Below are 13,797 nucleotides of genomic sequence, written 5' to 3'. Positions count from 1 at the left end.
CTTTCAATCTAATATTTACAAACTTTTAAAGTCGAGTTTCTTTAACAAATATTTCAAGTCTCTTGGAGACAGTACTTTGAAAACATGAAGATGGGGATTATCCTCGAAATGTTTCTTCATTCCCAAGTCACGTTTCTTGGCATCTAACATACTGTTAAATTCATACAAAAACAGAGAGTCCTTTCCCAAATGATTAGACCATTTCTCAACATTTCCATTACAACATTTGGTATTGTAAATCCATCTACTGACACACCTCACAAACAATCTCCAAAAAGTGACAATGAGTGCATAATCCATGATTATTAAAACATTTGCTTCTTTAATTATGGATGGTAATTTCAAAACTCTGCCGTCAAAAACCCAACCCTTATCCTTAAATTGCTTCATTTCCTTCTCGATGGCAGAAATATACTCATTGCCACTTTTAAGTTTCCACTCAAATTCATGAGCAGGATAAAACCGAAGTAAATCTGCATCAATCAATGGAATATTTAATGCTGTTGACAGTTCTTTTGAATGAGTTGATTTTCCAGAGGCACAAGGTCCATGTAGAATAATCTTGATTGGTTTTGATTCGAGTGATTCAGAACCCTTCCTGAGATAGGGTTGTTCAGATCGAATATTCATGTAATAATGATAAGAGGCAACAAGAGAGAGAATTAGCACAATAATAATCAAGACAACTATTTCAAACATTTTTTTCTAATATTTTCACAAACTTCACTTTTAAAATGGAAACTTTTTAATTTTTGAATTTTATTTACTGTAACATCCAAAACTATTTTATTAATTTGGAACGAATTTACAACATAGTTATTAATATTATATTATTTAATAAATTGTAAATAACTATTAATTAATAATAATTAATGACGGGAGTCGCCATCCGCGGCAAACAAAAATTCAAGCCAATAAAATCGATGTGCGCTCATGTTAATTATTATCAAAATTAATAATACATAAAAAAATGACTAAACAACCACTTCACCCAATGTATGAGGAATACAGAGATCCTGTCTGGCTCTTTCCTATCACCAACATCATCACATCAATTTTAACTTTTGTTGAATATGCTTTAAGAAGCATTCCAATCTTCGGAAGAGTGTACACTTATTTTTCACCAGTCACAAGAGTCGCACCAATGACTGCTAAAACTAATCCTCCACCAAAACCTCACAAATTAAATCCTCCACAAACTAGAGAATTATATGAACCAAATTCAACAGAACCAACCAAGACTAACTTGTCGGTAATTAAAAATTATGATTTTGATATTAATGAATTGGTTCCAAAAAAGAATTAATGGAATTTGTAAATAAATAATTTATTTTGAAAATATTATTGCCAAGTGAAGGTTGGTATTGGAAGAAAGTCTCCTAAATTACATGGAGAAACATAGGTGAGATTTTCATTTTGTTCTAGTAGTGTATCAATATGTTCCTTCTTGATCTTGACATTTCCTTCCAGATTTAGTGCATTTAAGTGAACTAGATTATTTCTTACTTGATAATCATCATGATCTGTACTGAAGGATGTTGTCACGTGCCTTAAAAGTAATAGAGCTCCCATATTATTAAATTTCAGATTGAGTAATTCTAACTGATCCATATTAGATAATATAGGTTCCAAATGATATTCTTCCAAATAGCAATGTGGTAATTCTAAATGTGTAATACTCTTCGATTGAGACAGGTAATCGAGGCAATATCTAATTTCCTCATCATCTCCCTCAAATTTTACATTTTTCAAGATGAGCCACCTCAAAGATGAGCATCTACCCAAAGCAACACAAGCATCACTGTTGAGTGTGACTCCAGATAACTTGAGTTTTGAGATTGTACTGTTACCTGAATTGAACTCATCCTCTAAAAAGAGGAAACACTGATTATATTGATCAGTATCCATAACTTTAAAATCAATTTCAACTTCTGACAATAAGTTATACCTCTGTTGTAAAAGGAAATGAATTAGTGATTGGTCTATTATAATCTCGTCATTTTGATTGTGTATGTTAAGTTTGATAATTTTAAGCTTAGGTAAATTCAATTTCTTCTCATTACTTTCAGGGTTAGAGATAAAACCAAATGTATCGGTCAGTACTTTTAAAACATCCTTCTCTATTGATTCCCAGTTTTCACAAGGTTTCAGAGAGAGATTAATTTCTAATCTTTCTAGAGAGGACAACTCGGAAATGTTACTCCAAAACTTGGTCCAACACCGCAAACAGTTTGTGGTATTGAAGGAAAAACTCATGTTTAGTGAGAGGGAGCTCAACAGTACAGTTTGATTTTTCGAATATTCAATTAGGGGTCCAAATGGATTCAAAGAGCAATAGTTTGTGTTGTTAATATTGAAATTCCTTATTTTGAGAGATGTCAAGTTTGGAAATTTTGGTAAAAATCTGCTAGACATCATGTTTAGAGTGTTGCAAATTGGTTGATCTGAGAAAGTCCACTCAACTGTAGAAACAAATGGAAATAAAAGGGTATGATTCAACAAGTTTTCATCAATCTCATAATGAATAGGTTGAATAAATGTCTCACAATTTCTTAATAATGGACAAACACAAGTATTGTCCTTAGATATCATGAATTCTAAAAGGTTATAGTCTAATTTCACTCTCAATTGTTCAAGATTTTTACATAGTGTACCTAAATGTTTTGACCAATTTTCAAGGGGTGATAAATCTCTATCAACCTTTCTCCTTTTTTGTTTTGATTCTCCACTAGTGTCATTATCTAGTTGGGGTTTTGTTATTGTTGGTATTGAAAAGTAATAATTTTCTGATGAATCAACATTTTGACAATGCATAGATTTAGCCTTGCTCCATATTATCCGTATTAATTGATCATCAAAAAGTGTAGGAAATCTTATGGTCATTCCCATGGATGCTGTATCAAAGTAGATGTGAAAATGGTGATATATTTGATGAATCCTAGTCTTATCTGAATCGAATTTTCCATACATTATCTTTAATAGACTCCTCTCGATTTCTTCGATTGGTATTTCATCGGAACTTGTTGATGTTGAATACAGAATAGGACACGTCCTGGGTGATATTTCCAAAATACAATAACTCAAGATGTGTAATTTTAATTCTAGAGCCGTTAAATTACATTGAACAGATGATGAATGTAATAAATCAAATAAATTCCACAAATTATAATTATATTCCTGAAATGATTTGGCATGTTTGGTCAGGTAAAGCCCTACCATATTGTCCTGCATTTTGTTTTTCATCTTGTCGATCAACCAGGTTTCGCCGTATTAAAACCAGGTTTTGTGATTGCTATTTACTTTGAGCAGAGAGAACTTTAAAAAATATGATATGGTGTTTGGATGATTTTAGGAATTTTTAATAGTTAAGCGTTTTAAAAGAGAGCGCGCAAAAATTCTGAGGTGCCCTAATTGAAGGAGATTTAACAAGTTTTTTTAGGATTTACATCTGAAAAAGACTGATCATCTTCTTGAAATATATTGAGTGGAGAAGGAAATGCCTTGTAGAAATCTAATCCCATGAGGAAAGTTCATTGAGGAAATCTTCAGTGTCATCGTCATCTTGAATCATTGACTTGAGCTTCTTGGTCTTTTTATCTTCCATTTCTTTGAATTTTCTCTTGAGGGATGAAATCTTTTTATCCTTAACATTACTTTCAAAAACAACTTGTTTGGTTGGGTCATTTTCAATCTTTTCAATCATGGAATCTAACATGCCCTTGAATTTGGCCATTCTCTTGTGTTCCTTCTTCTTTTTACCTGTTGATGATTGTTCAGCTTCATATTTGGCCAATCTTTTCTTTTCACGTTGTCTTTCTCTGTATGATTTAACAATATCATTAACTTTAGATTCCTTATTGAATTCAAATAATTCTTGTTCATTCTTCATTCTATTCTTTACAAATTGAAGAGCGGCAACGTTGAATCCAATTCTCTTAGATTGTTGTACAAGCCCATTTCTAACAAGTTCATGGAGTGATTGCATCAAGTCAAAGGTTTCTTGGTCACTGTTGCTTTGAACTAATTGCTTGTAGTGAATATGAATTAAAAGTAAAACAATTCTAGTTGACAATTCAATATCTACACTCTTTTGTTTCATCAACTTGTTAACTTGTTTCAAAATGAAATAGGCATGACTGAAATGGATAATTGAAAGCACCATATCTAAATCAGATCTGGCAATACGTGTCAAACACTTCCAAACATATTCCTCAATAGATAATCCTAACAAGAGAGGATTCTTAGGAATTGTAACATTATTAGCAATACTTTCGATAATATTAATTTCTTCATTGATAGCAACATCAAGGTTTTCCATAAGCTTTTCACCATCACGAATAGTTTCCATGGAACGTTGACCAGCATGAGTGACTTCAGCTCCTGCCAAGGACAAATCTTTGAATTGTTGGGAGTGAGGTAAATCCTTTTCAAGTTGTTCCTCTTCAAATCTCTTTTCCTTTTCTTCTTCCAAGAATAACATATCATCAGACTGGGTATAGATAAAGAGTGCTCTTTCGTGGCCAGAAGTAACCATTCTGTGTCCGTCACTGCTAATATCCAAACACCAAAGTGGTGATTTAGAAATATATTGGCTTGTGACAACTTGAATTAATTCAAATTTATCACCATCCCAATACTTGATGTTACCATCCTTAGAGGCGCTGAAGAAATAGTGAGTATCATTGATAAACTTGACTGAAGTAATACCTTGTTCGTGGGCTAATAAGGAACGATGACAATCACCGAAATCCAAACCCCAAATCTTAATGTTCTTATCATCACTACCAGTCACTATCAATTGTTCGTCACTAGAAATATCCAAACATTTGATTGGTAACTTGTGGCCATAGAGTGAGAGGAAGAATTTCATAGTGTCCATGTAGAAAATTTTAACAGTATTGTCCAACAGAGAAACAGCCAAGTATTTAGCATTCTTTGAAACAGTTATGGCAATAATTTCTTCGTTCATTTCGAGAACGTTCTTGATTGCGAGGGACAAATTCTTTCCTTTCATTTCAAATTCCCAGAATTTAACACACTTATCACTACTGGCAGTAATGATACCACCATTGTTATCATTGAAACTACTTGGAGGAACAAATTGAATACTATAGATTGTACTTGAGTGAGCTTGAATAGTTTCAATACATTCCGAAATATTCACGTCATATATTTGAATGTTACCCTTCTTGGTACCAACCAAACAGTATCTGTTATTTGTGTAAGGTATCCAAATAGCACTCAACCCATGGTCAACATCATTCAATGTCTTGATACATTTACCATTTTCCAAATTCCAAATGTGGCACTCCTTAGAAGACAATGACATACAGGTAACATTATCATCTGAAATTGAAATGGATCTCACAGGAGTACCGTGACCTTGTCTTTCAATAGTATTTGTACATGTAATTCCTTGGTATTGATCTTGATTGGATTTGACAATCTTATTTGGTTCAATTTTGTATTCCTCAATAGTGTTACGCAAAGTTGAAATTATTACTCTAAAATCATTCATCTTGGCATTCAAAATTCTAGTTGAGAGTTTGTCTTCGCTGTCTGTAGAAATTTCACTTCTTGTTAAAACTGACTCGAATGGATTAAAGTCCAAAGATCTAATTTCATAATTAGACTTGATTTGTAACCACCACTTATATTCCATGTTAGGTGTTAAAGATTCTGCATTCTTTCTCTTCTTTTCAATTTCCTTTTCATTTCTCATTTTGAAAATTTCTACAATCTTTGAATCTGAGCCAACAATAGCTAATAAAGTACCCGTATGGTCAAATTTCATTTGCAAAACTCTACTTTCATCTCTTCTCTTCAAAGTTCCCATAAAAACAGGATCATTTTCATAGAAATATTGAGTTTCCTTATTTAAAAATACTTGAATATCCCAAACTCTAATTTCACTATCCGTACTACCAGCGAATAACCTATGTTCATCTGAGTCTACACAAATTGACCAAATTTCATTACGAGAACCAATCAATGTTTGAACACAGTGATAAGTAGTCAATTCCCAGACTTTAATCAACATATCCTTACTCGAACTAATCAAAGCATTTGTTTTCTCCAAAAATATCAAACCAGTAATTCTTCCTTTATGTCCACGTAATCTAAATTTTGCTTGACAAGCTGTAATATCCCAACAAACAATGTCGGTATCATCACCTCCACTTACAAGTAAAGAGCAATCGGAATTAAATTGTAAATAGGAAACACTTGAAGAGTGTCCTGTTGTATATAAAACTTGTTCGCTTGTTTTCAAGTTGTAAATTAAAATTTTACCATTTTGATATCCAGCAGCAATAAAATTATTGCAATGTGTGATGAAGGTAATATTACTATACTTCATGGTACCTTCATTGATACTTCCTCCATAGTAGGATTCATCTTGTGGTGTTATTATTGATACTAATTCATTTTCACGTTTGTTCCAAACACCTATTTGGTACAACATTGGTGAATATACAATATCGGATGCTTTTGTTTGATCATAGTGAATTGATGCGTATGGTGATGCAATAGTACCTGTTGTTCTCTCTGGCACAATACGGTAATAGGGTTTGACCATTTTTTTAAAATTCAATTTATTTTTGTTCAACAAAAATTTGACTGTGAAAATATCATCAGGAAGACAAATTCTGTCATTATTATATATTAATACAAGAGAACCAACAAGTCTGTTTCAATATTAAAGTTTTAACACTTAATGTCGTATATTTACTTTTTTTTACTTGTTGATGGAAGTAAGGATAAAATAGCTTGGTCACTGGCCTTCTTGGCATCATTATAATTCTTCAGACAAGAATCCAAGTTGGAGAGAACATTATTCTGATTCAAAAACTTGTTGTATGAACTCAGACCCATCATGTCTCTGTAGGTATCAAATGAAATATATGCTGAAGAGTGAGGTTTTCCATCAAGGGATGGTAACTCTGGTTTGGAAGAGTTTGGTTTGGTTGATGAGGTTTTTGGTTTGGAGAGGATTGACTGAGCCAAACTACTGGTTGGTTTCTTACTCTTTTCTTGTGGAGTACTTGGTGTATTTTGTAGGGAGCTAAGCATTGAGGTTGATGGAGAATTAGCAGTAATACTCTTATTAGACAGCATAGAAGAGTTTGTCGAAGTATTTGCATTTGTTGATGAAGGCTTATTACTCTGTGGTCTCTTCTTAACAAATTGTTGAGGAGTACCATATGGAAGAGAAAAAGAAGAAAAACCTGTTGCCTTTTGTACATATTTTCTCATCTTTCTATCGTATTCTTCAGTCTTCTTTCGTTCCTCCTCTTCCAGCATTTGTCTTAGTTTTTCTTCATCTAGATTGATATTTGCTTTAGCTTGGAGAACAGTTGGATGAATTGGTTGATTCAAAATTTGAGAAGCTGATTGTTGAATGGCATTATTTGCACTGTGGTTGTGAGTCGGTGTTGGAAGTACAGGGAATGAAGGTTGGGCTGCCATAATTTCAGCTTGCCTATCCTTAATCCTCTGAATAGATCGGACCACTTTGTCTTGCTTTTCAAGATTGTCATCATGTGTAAACATCACCTCGACCAGGTCAATCATTGATTGAGTCTTTTCTATGGTTTGAAGTAAAAGAAGTGAACTATCCATAGAAGCATCAAAGAGTTGAATGGATTGTCTGTATAATGAGTCATATCCTTCAATTTCAATCTTGTCTTCTTCTGTCTTTTCTACTTCAAATTTTATACCACTGAATACTGATTGGATATAATCAACCCTTTCTGCTTTGAGATGATTTTTTGATTCAGCCTTCTTTTGTTCAAAAATAGTTTTATCAACCATGTCAGTGGTAACCTCAATAATAGATATAACATCATCTAAGGTACTCTTGATTGCTTCAAGTTCAAGTCTATCCAAGTGATCTACAATATTTAATTCAACTTCTTCTTCAATCAAATTAGTCAAAACTTCTTCCCTGGTCGGTCCGATCATTATCAATTCAATATCACGGATATCCTCAATGTTTGCATCAACGTTGTAAACGGCACACGTCGACTTTTCTAAATCTTGTTCCTGAATGCCAACTTTTGATTTGGACTCGATTTCTTTTTGTTTCCTAGCTGCAATTTCTTGACTATCTTGCGCCTTGAAAAGCTCCAACCTATAATCTCTAAAGGTTTTCTTCTTACCAATAGTTTGATCAAAAACAATCTTGGCAAGTTCTTTACCATTATTTATCAAGTGTAAGATTGCATTGTTGTTCTGCTTGATAGATAAGTATGTTGAAATAACTCGGTGTGGCCACCTAATAATGTAGAAAGCTTCTTCTGCTCTAATCAGTTCTTTCAGTCTTCCTATATTATTGACCTCCTTATTTTTCAAATATTCATCACTTGATGTAGAGCTATCATTGAAAACAGAATTATCAAATAGTAATTGCTTTCGAATGTTTCCCATGTAGTGCTCATGAAGGACAGGATAAAACAATGATAAGTGAATAGCCTCAAATGATATCTCATCTCTCCAAAGAACCCTATTGTACTCATTTCCAATCTGTGAAGTAGTATCATTATCAATAAAGAGGATAAGTTTGATTCTTTCACCGACATCTAAAATTTCATTCGTGTAAAGATAGCCCAAATCTGGTTTACAAATCTTTTGTTGTAACTGGAGTTTGGCTCGGAATACTTGTTTCTCTAAAGTTTCACACAAGTAGTCTGGTGTTTCTTCATTAATATTTGTAACTGAAGACAAGGAGGAGAAATTATTAGCAAGTAAATCCCTCAATTTTCTAATATCAAATTTGTCTGAAATCTTAATGGAAGGAATCATGAATCTAGCTTTATCTTCCACTAAGAGCTGGTAAGAACCTCTTTCAGTCAACTTGAAATTGAAGTATCCCAGCCACAAGCCGTCAGAGTAGGTTTTCGAAGTAACTGACTTGTAGTAATCCATGGCATTATAGACCCATCTAGATCCCGAGTAATGGCTTTCTAATTTTTCAATCACAAATGATTCGTCTAGGTTTTCATATTTTTGATATTGCTTATACTCAAAATCAATAGTTGGATCCCATTTGTACCCATTAGGAATTTCAAACTCCTTCTTATCTACTTGTTTAACCATCAGATAATATAAAATATTTTGGCCCTTCATTGTTACACACTTATCCAACAATACACCCAGATCTACATTTGGCTTGGTTGACTGATTTACAGCTCTATATAAATCGTTAAAAGACCTAATAAAATCAGTTTTAAATACATCTAAAATAATTTGAGGGTTAGATAGCGAAGGGACTAAATCTAAAATTGTTTGAGTAAAGGATTGTTGTCCATGTTTCAGCAACCACTGCCAATCTTGATGGTCTAAGCTCTTGGAATTTTCATTATGATACATTAACCGATCTAACTTAACACTTGGTAAATTGTCATTTCTATCAGAGAGAACTTCTCCAGTCTTGGAAAAGAATAGTACACCAAGAAAAACACCAGAAGGCAACTTTTTTTGAATTATTGACTCTCTCATAAGCTTTTCTTGTTGAAGTTCCTTCTTTCCTTTTGATTTTTGTGTGGCTGGTTGGTATTCCTCCCCAAAAGGAACTTCTTTCAATTTGGCTCTTGACCTCCATAACTGAATAGCCTTAAAGCTTTCGTTACCAGTCTTTATCAATTCATCAATAATGTTATCAGCAATTTTCTTGCTATTTCTGATGTCGTTCATTGTCTTTAAAAAGTTATTTCTGAGCTCAGGCCGTTCAGTAGTTGTTGGGTTTTTGAATATAATATCCAATATTCTTGAGAATTTTTCAAATACACCCTTGTCAATCTTTTTTATAATTCTCTCCATGTACAAACAAGCTTCTTGGATGGCACTATCTCTGTCATTGCTATTCTTAACAGCTGTCTGGAGTAATCTAAGACTTTGATCATATTTGCTAGAAACGAAAGTATCAGAACTTTCTTGGATACTTTCATCTAAAATCTCGTTAGGATCTGACTCCATAATAGATTTGATAATTGAAGAGGCAGGAACATCAACATATTGTTGATAGTAGGAGTTTGCAAACTCGATAGAACCAAGTCTGTAATCTATGAAGGTGTAAACTAATTGTAAATTAGTAAAAACTTACTATGTAACTCCATGTCTGTTTTTGCATCTAGTTCACCATAAGCAACTTCCAGGCCTAGCTTTAATCTTTCCTTACTTACTGCACTAGCTTGTAAAACAAACTCATTCCCATCAATATTTAATGTAATTTTGTCCTTATCTTCATTTATATCTGAATAATCAAGTAGTGGATAAGCAGCTAAAATTACGTTCTTCTTATTGCTGAATTTGTGAGATAAACTAAAATCTTAAAAACAAACCTCTTTCCTTCTTGGCCTGCCATAAAGAGACAAAATGCACCAACAAAATCTCTTGCTAAAATTACAATTCTATCTTTTTTGGTTTTAGGCTATTAAAGTATAAATTAATTTTTTGTAAAAACAACTTACAGTTGAAAAATATGTTCCCTTAAAAGCTGTATGAACCTTAACCTCTCCTCTTCCAGGTAAATTGAATAATTCTTTGAAAATTAATAAAAAAGAAACTTTGAAAACATACCATCTTCGATTGAATCATCAAAGTCGGTTCTTGCTAAATCCTTCTTAGTAAATGAAACCTTCACTTGACTTTGACGTTTTCCAATAAATGATAATCTTGGTTTTGGTTGATTTGGGCCAAAATCTTTAAAATCCTCTGCACCAGCACTTCCACTACTTCCTTGGACCATCGTCATTGCTTTTGGCTTTTGATTTTCATTTTGAGTTTGCTTCTTTTTTTGTTTTGGATCTTCTTCCAGAACTACTTTCTTTTGTTTGGATTCTTTTGGCTCTACTGGTTCCTCCTTTGGTGGTGCTGTTGTTACAGGTACTGGTTTCGATTGCTCAATAACAGGTTGTGTCTCAACAGGTTTAGATTGCTCAACAACTGGTTCTTTTTTTAGCAAAGGCTTTTCTACAGGTTCTTCTTGTCTTTCTTGTTTTGGAGGGGAGGTAATTGATTTCTTTTGGTTCCTGTTTCTTAGGTGACTCTTTCTTAGGTTCCTCCTCACTTGGTGTCGTTTCGGTTTTGCTCTCGACCTTAGTTTCAGTATCCTTAGGTATTGATTCTATCTTTTGTTCCGCTATTGTTTCCTTTGGTTTTTCCTCGACTTTTTCGATTGTTGTATTTTCAACCTTTTTATCTTCTTGTTGAGATGTGTTTTCTGATGATGGGGTGGACGTTGTTGCTGCTGATGCGGATGTTGGTGTTGATTGAGCAGGAGTTGTTGAGGCTGTTGTTGTTGGTGAAGAAGTATTTGTTGTTGTAGTTGGTGTCGTTGGTGTTGTTGGAGTAGTTGGTGTTGTAGCTCCACTCTCAGCTAATGTTACATAGTCAGGAAATTCTGTGTAGGAATTTAAGGATGTCTTGGAAGCCCAATGATAATAGAATACCTTTCCTGTTTTTGGATCTTCTTTTTCTTGCCAAATTTTACTATAATATTATTATATTATGATCATCAACCCTATTCTTGTTTTGCCTTACTTACTCTCTATCAGTTTTGAAAGGTTTAGCATAAAAGTATACATTCTCCTTATTGGTAAACCTTACCCATGGTGTCTTACCAACAGTGAATGTATTCGGAGCTATATCAATTTGAATTTTAACAAGTAATTAAGGTAATTATGAAAATTGATCCCTTACCTCTATCGGTAGACATTTTTTTCTTGCTTTGAAAAATAACGGTCGTTTTTTGAAAGGGAATTAAACAGCCTTTAATACTCAATCTGAAGTATAGTGCTTGCATGTTGTTTCTTGTAGGATATTTTAGCCACATTGGAACCGAATTGCATTGCCCTTTTAACATACATACATGACCTAGAAAGACCAAGTTTTTGAGCTGCTCTCCTCAGTATTTTCTTATCACCTGGTAATGTGGTTGATTGTTGTTGGGTTGGCTTATCATTTGGTTGGTTATTGGTAAAATCAGCCAAATACCATAATGGTTGTTTTCTAACAAAATTAATGAATGGCTCATCTAAAAATGGATTTCTAGATTCTCTTCCATGATCTGATATTACTCTGTCATCTCTTCCCAAGTTTCTAATCCATAACCGCTTAATGTCCATATCCATTTCTTCGTTAAGACCATTCCAACCCTTGTACTTGTATTTTTTAAAATGTCTCTTGTAACCTCCAAGTTGTTCATCACTGCCAATACCACACAAAATGACTCTGCCTGTTGAAGTGTACAAATTTGATGTGTTGGTTGGCTCTGAAGAATTGTAAATGTATCCTCTTCCTCTTGAGGCAAACCATAATGCTGATCCAATATTAAAGTCAATGACAGTATTTTGTGGATAAATGAGTGATTCAATTCTCTTTTGATTTTCTGCTAATTCAGTTGAGTTAATATCAACAAGAACCAATCTGAAAGGTCTATCAGGGTAAAGTCTTGCCAACTCGTCGTAGGATTCTATGGCTTGCTTTCTGTCAGCTGATTGATCCTGTTGCTTTTTATCAACTCCAAATGAGACGTTCAATAAATCAATAGGCATTCCTTTTTCAAGCTTCAAATGAGCCAATGCTGTTATAATTACTGAATCAATTCCCCCCGAGAATAAAACACTAATTTTGGTATTTTCATCATTATTGGAATAGACATTGGTCACTCTCTTTTCAACAGAATTTGAAAGATATGAAATGAACTCATCGACAACACTCTCAAATACTGTATCATTCACTCGCAAATCATCTTCAGTCTTTGGTTCTATCATTTCTCTATCGGATATTAACGGATGTTTACCAGTTCTCTTGTAAATTTCTTCCCAAGAAATCATGGAAAGCAATTGTGAACCAGTTTCATCGCTAAGGGATAATTTGAAAACTCCATTCACACCAATTGACCTCCATTGAGAAAATTCTGGAACGTGACAAGCTACACTAGAAATAATCAAATCTTGACCGTTTACAGAATATAACAAACTTCTTCTTCCCAAAATATCTCTTCCAAACAACACATATTTTTCCCTCTTATTGACATAGACAAAACTAAAAGGTCCTTCAATATTAGCCAAAGTATTCAAAACTTCATCCTCATTTCCACATTTTACCAAATGTTCCAATAGACAAACTGTATCATTTCCATGCTCAATAACACATTCTCTGAAATATTCATTTCCAAATATTTCTCCATTCCATATTATTGTGTGTTCGTCACCAGACAAATCAGTCATGGTAATAGGTTGTGGGTATGGCTTATCACCTCTGAGAGCCAAAATACTAGCAATAAGTGTCACTGTAGAATCTCCAAAATTAATAATTTCGTGACGAGTTTCATCTGGACCTCTTGGAGAAATAACACTTTTAATACCAGAAATAATATCCACCTCTTCCGATTGAGTACTTTGTACAGTAATAGCCTTGATTTTTTCTAATTTCTGTTCAAATGTTTCGTTTCTTCCATCATTTTCTTCTGAGTCGTCATCAACAACAACACTATTTTCGTTTCTAACTTCTTGTTCAACAACCTGTTGTTGATTATTACTATTCACAACCATTCCATATTGTAATAAAAAGTGCAAATCCAACAAATTCCACTTGGATAAAGATGCTCCGAGAGAAAATCTTGCCCCAATACCACACATTTTTTTTAATTCTTTTAATAATTATTTTGAAAACCAACTATGAATTAACAATAACATTTCGAAAATGCACTTTATAAATACATACATGACTTATTAATTTGCATTATTTAAATTAATAAATTAATTATTTTGAATTTTCCTCGGTTGACTTATC

General features: G+C 33.4%; 5 protein-coding genes across 5 annotated transcripts; 1 reads left to right on the top strand and 4 right to left on the bottom strand.

Moving 5' to 3' along the window:
- Window positions 1-15: 15 nt before the first annotated feature.
- NAEGRDRAFT_64763 (uncharacterized protein) lies at window positions 16-699 on the bottom strand (the record flags this gene model as incomplete). The annotated part of the gene is made up of 1 exon (XM_002679936.1): window positions 16-699. The coding sequence occupies one exon, from the start codon at window positions 697-699 to the stop codon at window positions 16-18; it is 684 nt and encodes a 227-aa protein (XP_002679982.1).
- Window positions 700-970: 271 nt separating this feature from the next.
- Window positions 971-1,306, top strand: NAEGRDRAFT_64762 (uncharacterized protein; the record flags this gene model as incomplete). Its single annotated transcript, XM_002680057.1, has 1 exon — window positions 971-1,306. The coding sequence occupies one exon, from the start codon at window positions 971-973 to the stop codon at window positions 1,304-1,306; it is 336 nt and encodes a 111-aa protein (XP_002680103.1).
- Window positions 1,307-1,316: 10 nt separating this feature from the next.
- NAEGRDRAFT_78882 (uncharacterized protein) lies at window positions 1,317-3,231 on the bottom strand (the record flags this gene model as incomplete). The annotated part of the gene is made up of 1 exon (XM_002679935.1): window positions 1,317-3,231. The coding sequence occupies one exon, from the start codon at window positions 3,229-3,231 to the stop codon at window positions 1,342-1,344; it is 1,890 nt and encodes a 629-aa protein (XP_002679981.1). The 3' UTR covers window positions 1,317-1,341.
- Window positions 3,232-3,511: 280 nt separating this feature from the next.
- On the bottom strand, window positions 3,512-6,577 carry NAEGRDRAFT_78881 (WD40 repeat domain-containing protein; the record flags this gene model as incomplete). The annotated part of the gene is made up of 1 exon (XM_002679934.1): window positions 3,512-6,577. One exon carries the CDS (start codon window positions 6,575-6,577, stop codon window positions 3,512-3,514), a length of 3,066 nt encoding a protein of 1,021 aa, XP_002679980.1.
- Window positions 6,578-6,726: 149 nt separating this feature from the next.
- Window positions 6,727-13,643, bottom strand: NAEGRDRAFT_64759 (asparagine synthase; the record flags this gene model as incomplete). Its single annotated transcript, XM_002679933.1, has 8 exons — window positions 6,727-10,061; window positions 10,103-10,302; window positions 10,341-10,429; window positions 10,470-10,540; window positions 10,579-11,030; window positions 11,239-11,490; window positions 11,546-11,642; window positions 11,870-13,643. 8 exons carry the CDS (start codon window positions 13,641-13,643, stop codon window positions 6,727-6,729), a joined length of 6,270 nt encoding a protein of 2,089 aa, XP_002679979.1.
- Between the last annotated feature and the right edge of the window lie 154 nt (window positions 13,644-13,797).

This window comes from Naegleria gruberi, assembly GCF_000004985.1.
Source record: "Naegleria gruberi genomic scaffold NAEGRscaffold_11, whole genome shotgun sequence".
Taxonomy (NCBI): Eukaryota; Heterolobosea; class Eutetramitea; order Acrasida; family Naegleriidae; genus Naegleria; species Naegleria gruberi.
The sequence above is the reverse complement of the archived record's forward strand: the minus strand, read 5'-3'. Positions and strand labels throughout refer to the sequence as shown.